The sequence below is a fragment of the Podarcis gaigeae genome (assembly GCF_964106915.1).
Source record: "Podarcis gaigeae genome assembly, chromosome: 10".
Lineage (NCBI taxonomy): Eukaryota > Metazoa > Chordata > Lepidosauria > Squamata > Lacertidae > Podarcis > Podarcis gaigeae.
The window spans coordinates 5,612,757-5,624,926 of record NC_139686.1 but is presented as its reverse complement, the minus strand read 5'-3'; the positions used below and the strand labels follow the sequence as shown (position 1 = coordinate 5,624,926).

The 12,170-nt window shown below is 45.3% G+C and overlaps 1 protein-coding gene across 2 annotated transcripts in view; it reads left to right on the top strand.

The window, feature by feature from the left end:
* The first annotated feature begins 6,458 nt into the window (after window positions 1–6,458).
* The window catches only part of COPG2 (COPI coat complex subunit gamma 2), a 37,121-nt gene continuing 31,409 nt past the window's right edge, over window positions 6,459–12,170 (top strand). Inside the window, exon 1 of one of the 2 annotated variants that reach the window (XM_083700136.1) lies at window positions 6,459–6,717. In XM_083700136.1, coding sequence (XP_083556262.1) covers window positions 6,681–6,717 — 37 coding nt within the window. In that variant the 5' untranslated portion in view covers window positions 6,459–6,680. Of the gene's footprint in view, window positions 6,718–6,883; window positions 7,090–12,170 lie in introns of those variants that run through there. The other variant, XM_083700135.1, reaches the window with a different exon arrangement.

The following is a 12,170-nucleotide window of genomic DNA, read 5'->3' as shown; positions in this document are numbered from 1 at the left end:
TGCAACTTGTATACAGTGAGATTACACGAGCACCCCCCCCCCACTCAGCTCTCTTAGTCTTAATTCCCCTCGTTTACTGACGCACACCCACCAAACCCAAAAGTCAGTTGCTCTGCTGTTATCTTTTCATTCAGCAGCCTAACAGCCCACGGATAGAAGCTGTTCTTTACCCTGTTGGCGCGACTAATCAGGCTTCTATATATCTTCTGCCTGAGGGCAGGAGATCAAGAAAGTGCCGGCCAGGGTGTGAATCATCCCTGAGGATTTTCCTCACTCTCCTGAGGCAACGTTCTTCCGCTGTTTCATCCAATGGATTCACGGGACAGCCCATAATATCTTGTGCTGTATTCATCACCCTCTGTAGGCACTTCCTATCAGACGATGTCAAACCAGCGTCCCACACCATGATGCAGTAGGAAAGGACACCTTCTATTGTGGACCGGTAGAAGGAGATCATCAGATGTTGATTGACATCGTTCTTCCACAATACTTTGTCTCGACTAGTTCAAATAATAATAATAATAATAAATTTTATTTATATCCCGCCCTCCCCAGCCGAAGCCGGGCTCAGGGCGGCTAACAACAATCAAACAATCAAACTATCAGATATTCACACATTCTAAAAATATTTCATTATAAAAATCAATTAAAATCGAATTAATGGCAACTAATTAAGCAAGATTCTGTGCAGGTTGCCAGAGGAGGGAGTCAGGCTGTGCCCTGGCCAAAGGCCTGGTGGAACAACTCTGTCTTGCGGGCCCTGCGGAAGGATGTCAGGTCCCGCAGGGCCCTAGTCTCTTGTGACAGAGCGTTCCACCAGATTGGAGCCGCAGCCGAGAAGGCCCTGGCTCTAGTTGAGGCCAGCCTAACCTCTCTGAGGCCTGGGACCTTGAGGATGTTATTATTTGCAGACCGTAGGTTTCTCTGTGGGGCATACCAGGAGAGGCGGTCCCGTAGGTACGAGGGTCCTAGGCCGTATAGGGCTTTAAAGGTTAAAACCAGCACCTTAAACCTGATCCTGTACTCCACCGGGAGCCAGTGCAGCTGGTATAGCACCGGATGAATGTGATCTCGCAGCGAAGACCCCATAAGGAGTCTCGCCGCGGCATTCTGCACCCGCTGGAGTTTCTGGGTCAGTCTCAAGGGCAGCCCCACGTAGAGCGAGTTACAATAATCCAGTCTGGAGGTGACCGTTGCATGGATCACAGTGGCTAGGTCAGGGCGAGAGAGATAAGGGGCCAACTGCTTAGCTTGGCGGAGATGAAAAAATGCCGCCTTTGTTATAGCTGTAATCTGCGCCTCCATAGATAGGGAGGTATCGAAGTTTACACACAAACTCTTAACGGACGGTGCTGGCACTAATTGCACCCCCACAAGAGATGGGAGTTGCCCCCTCAATCCCATATCGTCCCGCCCCAGCCAGAGGACCTCTGTCTTCGAAGGATTTAGCTTCAACCGGCTCCCACGTAACCATCCAGCCACAGCTTCCAGACATCTCGCCAGTGTGTCTGGGGCCGAGTTAGGATGGCCATCCATACAATCTCTCTCTCTCCACACACACACACACACACACACACACACACACACTATAAGTTACATTATGATAAAGTAAAGAAATTCTGCCATGTACCCTTTGAAATCCTTTCGCAATCCTGCTGGGATGTGTTCAGCACACTCTGGAAAACACTGCATTAGTGTACTGCACTTCCCTGCATTTCTGTGCAATCATGAGGACTAGGTACTTGTAATGAAAGCCAAATTCTGTGTTGGAATGGCACACTTGGCACAGGCCAGTCATCACCCCAAGTGGTGACAAATTGTAAAAGTATCACTCCTGCTTTTCAGACCTACCTTGTGTCTTTTCATGTCTTGCAAGGAATTCAAGTTGACCTCTCACTCTTGCGCCCAGTGGAGCCATATGTGGAAGAAAAGCTCTCTTACTCTGCATCTCCTCTGAAATATACTTGGAGTCAAGAGTGGATTTCATGCTCTTTATTCAGCTCATAGTGGTGAGGAGGAATGGAAGTTCCCCCAGAATGTCTGCTTTACATACATTATTAACACAATGGGCCCCCCGTGATTGGCTAATTCTGGGATTCTCCTGTAGGCCAATCAGGTTGTGGATTCACTTCCACCTGGAGCTGGATTGGGTGGCTCCTGTGGACCAATCAGACTGCTGCATTTTGGATCCTATTCAACTCAGTACATAACACCCTCCTTACCTGGGGATTGCCACTCACTGAGTTTAGAGTGTCTTTAGGCTGCCACTGACGCTGAAACTCAAATTGTCACTACCCTATGCGGGTGGCACTTTGGGTTAAACCACAGAGCCTAGGACTTGCTGATCAGAAGTTCGGCGGTTCGAATCTCTGCGACGGGGTGAGTCGCCAACCTAGCAGTTCAAAAGCACGTCAAAGTGCAAGTAGATAAATAGGTACCACTCTGGCGGGAAGGTAAACGGCGTTTCCGTGTGCTGCTCTGGTTCGCCAGAAGCGGCTTAGTCATGCTGGCCACATGACCCGGAAGCTGTACGCCGCCTCCCTCGGCCAGTAAAGTGAGATAAGCGCCACAATCCCAGAGACGTCCGTGACTAGACCTAATGGTCAGAGGTCCCTTTACCTTTACCTTACTCAAAAGCCATTTCTCTTTAAAAAAACCACACAAATGCACTTGGTGCAGACCGTGCAAGAGGTTTACCAAGCAGGTTAACCTGTAAATCCCACTGTGTTCAATGGGATTTACTGCTTAGTAAGGGTGCCTAGAATTTGTTAATTTTTCATTTCAATGGAAACCTTCTAAAAACATGACCTTTGGGGCTTGGCTTTTTCTAGCCGTTTGTAGCACTGTTTTCGTTTAGATGGGCTTGATGGCAGGAACTCTCAATTGTGACAAGAGGAGACAGACCATTGGTCAGTTTTCCATGGCAATTACTGGGATTCTTGGAAAGAGTACAGTACTGGATCTCTGCCTGGCCCCGCAAGACATATCTTCACGCTTTAAGAAAAGCACTTGCCCTCTATCACTTAACCTAGAATAATTATGCCTTTCAAGCAATGTATTCAGTGTCTCTAGATGGGAGGTGTGCCAAAAATCCTTGTTAGCTGCAATTTATCTGGAGAGGGGTCTTAAGGGAAGAGGGAGTACTGTGCATACAAGCTTTTTATACTCTACATTATTAAAGGTGCAATTATTAGGGAAAGGTTTCTGGAAGACATTCTTTTGTTCCTAAATCTTGATGTATGCAGGGGAAATAATGAATTTAGGTGATTCTCAGTAGGGGAAGGACGCGGGTGGCGCTGTGGTCTAAACCACTGAGCCTAGGGCTTGCCGATCGGAAGGTCGGTGGTTCGAATCCCAGCGACGGGGTGAGCTTCCGTTGTTCAGTCCTAGCTCCTGTCAACCTAGCAGTTCAAAAGCACGCAGTGCAAGTAGATAAATAGGTACCACTCCAGCGGGAATGTAAATGGTATTTCCGTGTGTTGCTCTGGCTTCACCAGAAGCAGCTTAGTCATGCTGGCCACATGACCCCGAAAAATTGTCTGCAGACAAACACCAGCTCCCTCGGCCTGTGAAGCGAGATGAGCACCGAAACCCCAGAGCCGTTCACGACTAGACTTAACTGTTAGGGGTCCCTTTACCTTTTGCAGTAGGGGAAAGGAGTTGGTTACCACCCATCTTATGCTTTTTCCCTGGCCAATTCAGGAATAAAAACTGTAACGTATTAGGCCGATGAAACATTTTACGTGGGGTAAATTATACTGCTGAACATTTATGGCAAGCTGAAGAGAAGACTCCCTGGAAAAGACCCTGATGTTGGGAAAGATGGAGGGCACAAGGAGAAGGGGACAACAGAGGAGAAGATGGTTGGACAGTGTTCTCGAAGGTATCAGCATGAGTTTGACCAAACTGCGGGAGGCAGTGGAAGACAGGAGTGCCTGGCGTGCTCTGGTCCAGGTGGTCACGAAGAGTCGGACACGACTAAACGACTAAACAACAACAACAACAAATAGTAGGTTTGGTCTTATGCTGTGTACAAAATGATGTTCTATTCCCATGCATGCATTCATCGGCGAATTTTAGCAAATATTTCCTTATTAAAGTTTTTGGTATGCAACTCGCATTACAATGCAGTGATGGGCTATGGGAAATCTAGTTTCAGGGGGGAAATGTAAATCCCAAAGGTTCCAAAGGAATCCCTACGTACACTCGCTTTAGTATAATTCCTCGTGGGACTTATTCCCTAGTCTTCACACAGTGTGTTCATTCTATTCTGCTGTCAATTGTGTAAATTGTGTCCAATTGCTAAAATCCACAGGTGTCTTGATCAGGGATAACCAACCAAAACGTTCCTAAAACAGCTAGTAAAATTGTGAGCTCTTTAAAACTCTGCAGTAGCCTGCCTGTTATGCAGAGAGAGGCAGGAAGAAAGCTGACATGGTATGAAAAGCAGGAGTCACCAACACTTTTAGGGTTGTGAGCACATTTACAAGCAAACCTATGGTCACGACACCTAAGCACACACTGCAACCTATTCAATTGCTTTTGTCTCCAACTCTGAAACATCTATTCTCCCCCAACACACATTTTAACATGGCTCAAGCAAAGGACAGGTCCCACCGATCAATTATGTTAAGGCAAAATGATGTCACGTGGTGGTCCTGTTCACCTGTCAAATTTGGCCCATGGAGAACAGAAAAGGTTCCCTGCCCCTGAACTTTGCGGGTCAGGACTCAGTACTGTGCTGTGGTCTAAGGGGAGTCACAGCTGCACTGCTACTGTCATCTATAGGGGGGAGAGTGTGAGAGAAAGAGATAGAGAAAGAAATAAGTCCCCAAATGAGCACTTGAGTTAAAAGTGGCTCCCAGGTCTGAGAAATCTAAATGCTTATTTTGAGTCTAATTTCAGAAAGAGGTGGGGATCCCCGGGGGCTGCTGAAGATCTTTTTTGGGCAGATGCATACCTGTGGGTACCACATGGCAGATCTTGCCAGATGGGTGGGATATAAATAAATTATTATTATTATTATTAAAGCCACAAAGTCTGCAGCTGCAGATATGAACCCAGTGAGCTTCTGTTGAGATCAGATTTCAGACTGAGTGGAAGAGGGTTTGGCTGAAGAAACAGTCATGATCAGGCATAGGGAAACTCAGCCCTCCAGATCATAGCTGTCAACTTTTCCCTTTTCTTGCGAGGAATCCTATTTGGAATAAGGGAATTTCCCTTAAAAAAAGGAAAAAGTTGACAGCTATGCTCCAGATGTTTTGGGACTACAACTACCATCATCCCTGACCACTGATCCTGTTTGCTAGAGATGATGGGAGTTGTAGTCCCAAAACATCTGGAGGGCTGAGTTTGCCTGTGCCTGGTCATGACTAATCATTGAAACACGAATATATTGCTTTCAATTGTTTTTTAAAAACAGCAGCCCCACAAGGTCTGTCTCCAGCTGTAAGCCGAAATTGAACGTAAAAAAAAAGGAACAAGCCTTATGAGCAAAGCTTTAAGTAAAGAGCTTGTTGTTGTTTAGTCGTGTCCGACTCTTCGTAGAATCATAGAATAGAATCATAGAATTGGAAGAGACCACCAGGGCCATCGAGTCCAACCCCCTGCCAAGCAGGAAACACCATCAGAGCACTCCTGACATATGGTTGTCAAGCCTCTGCTTAAAGACCTCCAAAGAAGGAGACTCCACCACACTCCTTGGCAGCAAATTCCACTGTCGAACAGCTCTTACTGTCAGGAAGTTCTTCCTAATGTTTAGGTGGAATCTTCTTTCTTGTAGTTTGGATCCATTGCTCCGTGTCTGACTCTTTGTGACCCCCTGGACCAAAGCACGCCAGGCCCTCCTGTCTTCCACTGCCTCCCGCAGTTTAGTCAAACTCATGCTGGTAGCTTCAAGAACACTGTCCCACCATCTCGTCCTCTGTCGTCCCCTTCTCCTTGTGCCCTCCATCTTTCCAAACATCAGGGTCTTTTCCAGGGAGTCTTCTCTTCTCATGAGGTGGCCAAAGTCTTGGAGCCTCAGCTTCAGGATCTGTCCTTCCAGTGAGCACTCAGGGCTGATTTCCTTCAGAATGGAGAGGTTTGGTCTTCTTGCAGTCCATGGGACTCTCAAGAGTCTTCTCCAGCACCAGAATTCAAAAGCATCCATTCTCCGGCCATCAGCCTTCTTTATGGTCCAGCTCTCCCTTCCATACATCACTACTGGGAAAATTAACTATACGGCAAAAGTATGTTGGCAAAAGTAAAGAGCTACTGGAAGCCAAAGGGTTTCATATTCCCTAGTGGTTGGAGGGTATGACGTCAACCCACAATTAAAATCCCACCTGCAGCGGGAAAAAGCCCCTTCCCTCCTATTAGGGCCGCTGTCTCTTTAAGCAGCGCGCTGCTCGCTCGCTCGCTCCCCCTCCCATCAGCTGTACAAGGGGGCGTGGGTACAGCTGGGCGTGCCCTATGCAAATGAGGACCCGTACTTCCTCCTCTCGACGGTCGGCGTCGCCCGTCAGCTGTCTGAGGGAGAAGAGTGGGCGTGGCCCCGCCCGCCCTTGACGGGCGGCCCCACCAGCCAATGGCGGCCCAGAGAAGTAGGCCTGGCGGGCGGGACTTCCTCCCCCGGGCCGCGAGCGTGTAGGCTGAGGTAAAGCGGGAGGAGAGCAGCTTACCCGGCCGCCGCCGCCGCCATGATCAAGAAGTTCGACAAGAAGGATGAGGAGTCGGGTAAGAGAGCCCCGGTGAAGGGTGGTCAGGCGCCGAGCCTCCAGCTAGGCCCCGTTGCTAGGCAGGGTGGGCTGCCCCTTCCGCAGGTGGGCCGAAAGCCCCGTAGCGGCGCCGGAGGGCGCTTGCCCCGCCCACTGGCTGGGGACGGTTTAAAACGGTTTAAAGGGGGGGCGGGCGCTACCACTTCAGGACGAGGGAAAGGGGGGTGGAGATGGTAGTGCGAAGAGGCCCTTCTGGATCGTACCAAAGGCCTTTCTCAGCGGTGGGCAGCCTGCGGCCTTTGCAGGTTTTCCCCCTGGTACCCCCCTCCGAGGTGGCGCCTATGGTTCCCCCCGCGCCCCATTTTCTCCTCACAACAACCCCGCGAGGTAGGTGAGGGGACCTGAGGGGAATTTTTGCCACTAGGCCGCCCTGTGGAAAGTTATTATTATTATTTTTTAAAAGATATTTATTGAAGTTTTACAGACAAAAGAAAGTTACCGAATAAAAAAAGAAAAATAAAAAAGGAAAAAAGATACAAAAATACAGAGAAAAATACAAAATGCATGGAAAATCGGAAAAAAGCAATTAAAAACAAATCAATCTTTTCGTGTCTTATATTTCAATTGCTTGTTTCCTGACCTCCTCACACCTCCCTTTTTTGTATTCCAGTTCACATAGTTAATTCAGCAAATCCTTCCCCTCTTTGTTTTTATCTTAATTCTATATCTTAACATATTAAAACTTCGTATCTTCATCTGATTATCAATCCATTTTTACATATTCTTTTTAGCTTGGTTGCTAAAGCCATTTCCTTTCAATCCAACATCATTTTAACGTTCATTAATTTTACAATATTTCTGTAGATAGTTTTTAAATTTCTTCCAATCTTCTTCCACCGACAAATAATGGTCTCCCCGGCTATTTCTTCCAACAACAATAATAACAACAACAACAAAATAACAATGGTTTTATTGATTTTATGTGTTTTTTTCCTGTTCAGGGAAGTTTTGAATGTGTGACATCTTAGTGTCATTTTGGTCTTTCTGTTTTCATATTTTTTTTATTAGCTTTTCCACAGTGATAACACAAACCACAAAGCAAAATGATACACAAAAACAGAAAAAAGGGGGGGGGACAATAAACAGATAAACAATAACAACAAACTTAATTCTTCACAAATCCAACCTTTGACGGGCTTGGATGGAAAGTTATTTAAAACAGAACAAATAATGGTCTCCCGGTCCCGTGTCTAATACACAAGCGGCTATTTCTTCCAATAATAATAACAACAACAAAATAGCAATGGTTTTATTGATTTTAAGTGTTTGTTTCCTGTTCAGGGAGGTTTTTCATGTGTGACATCTTAGTGTCATTTTGGTCTTTGTGGAAGCTGGCCAGAGTGGTTGGGGAAACTCAGCCTGATGGGCGGGGTACAAATAAATAATAATAATGGTTAATAATAATAATAGTTATCAATACACCAGCAGAGAGTTGCAAACCCAGCCAGATGGGTAGGGTATAAATAATAAATTATTATATGTTTATTACAGTGGTACCTTGGTTCTCAAACGTAGTCCGTTCCGGAAGTCTGTTCCAAAACCAAAGCGTTTCAAAACTAAGGCGCGCTTTCCAGCAGAAAGTAATGCAAAATGAAAATCAGACTTTTAAAAACAACAACAACAATAATAAATTATTATTTATACCCCACCCATCTGGCTGGGTTTTCCGAGCCACTCTGGGCAACTTCCAATAGAATAATAATAATAATAATAATAATAATAATAATAATAATATATTAATTATATAATTAAATATTAATTATTATACAGTGGCACCTCAGGTTAAGTACTTAATTCATTCTGGAGGTCCGTTCTTAACCTGAAACTGTTCTTAACCTGAAGCACCACTTTAGCTAATGGGGCCTCCTGCTACTGCCGCGCCGCCGGAGCACGATTTCTGTTCTCATCCTGAAGCAAAGTTCTTAACTTGAAGCACTATTTCTGGGTTAGCGGAGTCTGTAACCTGAAGCGAATGTAACCTGAAACATATGTAACCCGAGGTACCACTGTAATTAATAATATATTAATTATAGCCTGCCCTTCTGGCTGGGTTTCCCCAGCCATTCTGGGTGGCTTTCAACAGAATATTAAAATACAATAGTCTATTAAACATTAAAAGCTTCCATAAGCAGGGCTGCCTTCAGATGTCTTCTAAAAGTCTGGTGGTAGTTCTCTTTGGCATCTGGTGGGAGGGCGTTCCACAGGGCAGGTGCCACCACCGAGAAGGCCCTCTGCCTGGTTCCCTGTAACTTGGCTTTTCGCAGCGAGGGAACTGCCAGAAGGCCCTGGGCGTTGGACCTCAGTGTCCGGGCAGAACGATGGAGGTTCCTTCAACCCCATTTAACATGAAATTTACTATGTAATGAGATCATTGATCCATAAAATGAAAGCAATAATCAATGTACTGCACTATAAAATAAATAAGAAAGTATTGTAGGTGATAAAAATTAAAATTATTATTATTTTCTTACCTGCACGGATGATAGTCATTGTTTGGATGGGAGGCCTGTATCCATTTCCGCAGTCACACGATCAATCAATCAATCAGTAGCTGAACTGGGTTCCACACAGTCCCAAAAAGAAATTAACCGAAAAAGCCTCAGAAACAAAAACGCAAAATAAATATCAAAAACAAAAGTGCCAAACTTCATCTGTTCCGGAAGTCCATTTGACTTCCGAAATGTTCGAAAACCAAGGCACAGCTTCTGATTGGTGCAGGCGCCCCAGAAACAATAGTCGACAGCCGCGTCAGACGTTCGGCTTCCGAAAAACGTTCGAAAACCGGAACACTTACTTCCGAGTTTTCTGGTGTTTGAGAACCAAAGCGTTTGAGAACCAAGATACCGCTGTATATTATATCACAGCGGTTTGCAGCCAGCCTTGCCCAATGGTCACCCGAGCAGGGGCTGCATGAGAGGTTTGCCATTACATTGTGCCTTTTTGTGGTTTTTGTACTGTGAACCCCGCACAATGTCTGCTATGTAAATAGTTATTTAAATAAAACAAGTAACAGTCTCCCAGTGCTCCAAGCCTAACGCATAAGCAGCTATTTTTAAAATAATAATAAAATAATAGTAATAAATTATTGTTGTTTGTTTAATTTTGCCACCTCTGTGTCCGTAAAGATGTATCACAGCAGTTAACAAACAATATTGGAAACGTTAAAATCATCCAACTCTAAAAATCTGTGATTCTGTAAATCAGAGACCGTTGGGGGGGTGCTCTTAATGGCCTGCATATTTTTTTTAAAAATATATATATAATTTTTTATTGGTTTTTTCAACACAGATTTAAAAACAAAACAAGACACAATACATAAACAAACAAAACATATAAACATGTATAATTTCAAGCCTCATTTTCATAAACCTTACTTCCCAGACTTATTTATTAAATAGGTATACCGTACAAGCAAACATATGTAACTTAAGAAAAAAGGAACACGGAAACAGGGAGGGGGGAATAGAGTTTCCCATTTACATTAGCTGACAATTTGCATTCAGGAGTTTGAAGAGAAGGGGGAAAGGATGGAAAGAATTACAGCATAGTTCACTTCCTTGCAAAAAAAAAATCTGTAAATCTGTCAAAGAAATAAGGTACAAGAGAAATTTGTAACTTCCAGGGAGGCGGAAAGCAGCAGTTTCTTATAAGTTTAGTGTGGCAGTTGCCCACACTTTGGCAATCCCTGCATTTTGCACTCAGGCAGGTGCCTTCACTCTACTCTTATCAGCTCCTGCTAAAAACATGCCTGTTTAGACAAGCCTACTCAGATGCTTAGAAAATTCAGGTAATTTTAATCTGTTTTAGTAGAATTGTGAACCTTTCTTAGTTTTACTGTTTTACCTTTTGTAAACCGCTTTGAGGTTTTTCTTTTACCCTCAAGCGAAGTGTAAATTTCATGAAATAAATAAATAAGCCATGGCAGGTAAGGAGGCAGTTATTCTCGGCTTTCCCTGTCGGGCTCAGCGTGCTTCTGAATGAAACCTGTTGTTGGAAATCACAGGTGGGAAAATACTGTGGCACTCAGGCCCTACTTGTGTGGGCTTCTCGAAAGTGCCATCTTGGCTGGCCAGAGTGAGGACAGGATGCTGGTCTTGAGTTGAGCCTTGGGCCTCATCCAGCTGCAGGGCTCTTCTCACGTTCCTTGCACACCATACTTGCTTTTTCGTTGCTGGACTACAACTCCCACCATCCCTTGCCACTGGCCATGCACTAAGTTGCTTTAAACTGTTTTTAGCATTGTGGTTGAATTGTTGTAACCCACCCTGGGAATGTAGGATGAAGGACAGGTAATGAATTGTGGAAGTAATGCCAAATATAAGCTGCACCTGAATATAAGCCGCACCTTTAAAATTGATGGGGGGGGGAGAGAAAAAATACCTGAATATGTTATTGTTGTTGTTTAGTCGTGTCCGACTTTTCATGACCCCCTGGACCAGAACACGCCAGGCCCCCCTGTCTTCCACTGCCTCCCGCAGTTTGGTCAAACTCATGCTGGTAGCTTTGAGAACATTGTCCCACCATCTCGTCCTCCGTCATCCCCTTCTCCTTGTGCCCTCCATCTTCTCCAGCATCAGGGTCTTTTCCAGGGAGTCTTCTCTTCTCATGAGATGGACAAAGTATTGGAACCTCGCTGCTCCTGGCTGCATACTGGGGGGGGGGAGCCAGAGGCCTTTCCCCTTCCTCACTTTTTCCTTTTCCGGTCATAGGGAAGATGACAGGGTACTACGTGCTCCTGGCATTTTTTGCCCCACGCTCCTAGCTGCATACCGTAAGGTCGCAAATATTAACTTTTAACTTTTCACGGTCAGAATTTGGGGGAAAAGTGAGGCTTGTATTCAGGCCAATACAGTAATAGTAGAAGAAGAAGAAGAAGAAGAAGAAGAAGAAGAAGAGTTTGGATTTGATATCCCGCCTTTCACTCCCCTTCAGGAGTCTCAAAGCGGCTAACATTCTCCTTTCCCTTCCTCCCCCACAACAAACACTCTGTGAGGTGAGTGGGGCTGAGAGACTTCAGAGAAGTGTGACTGGCCCAAGGTCACCCAGCAGCTGCATGTGGAGGAGCGGAGACACGAACCCGGTTCCCCAGATTACGAAACTACCGCTCTTAACCACTACACCACACTGGCTGGGGCTTATCGGAGTTGGAGTCCTACAATATCAGGGCAACAGGTTCTGCACCATTGGCTTCTTCCCTCAACACTCCTGTGGAGTTGTACAGTTCAGAGAAAGATCACTTGTGATGAGGCAAAGTATCTTTTGGGGATACTCGTCCATTATTACTCACCTTCTCAGGAAGGTAAGTTTCTAGGGAAGCCCCGAGTTCCTCCAAACACAGTTTAAAAACGACGTATAGAATTGTCATCAAGGTATTTTGTGGCTAGCATCTGTCCCCTTCCAACATTGTGTTTT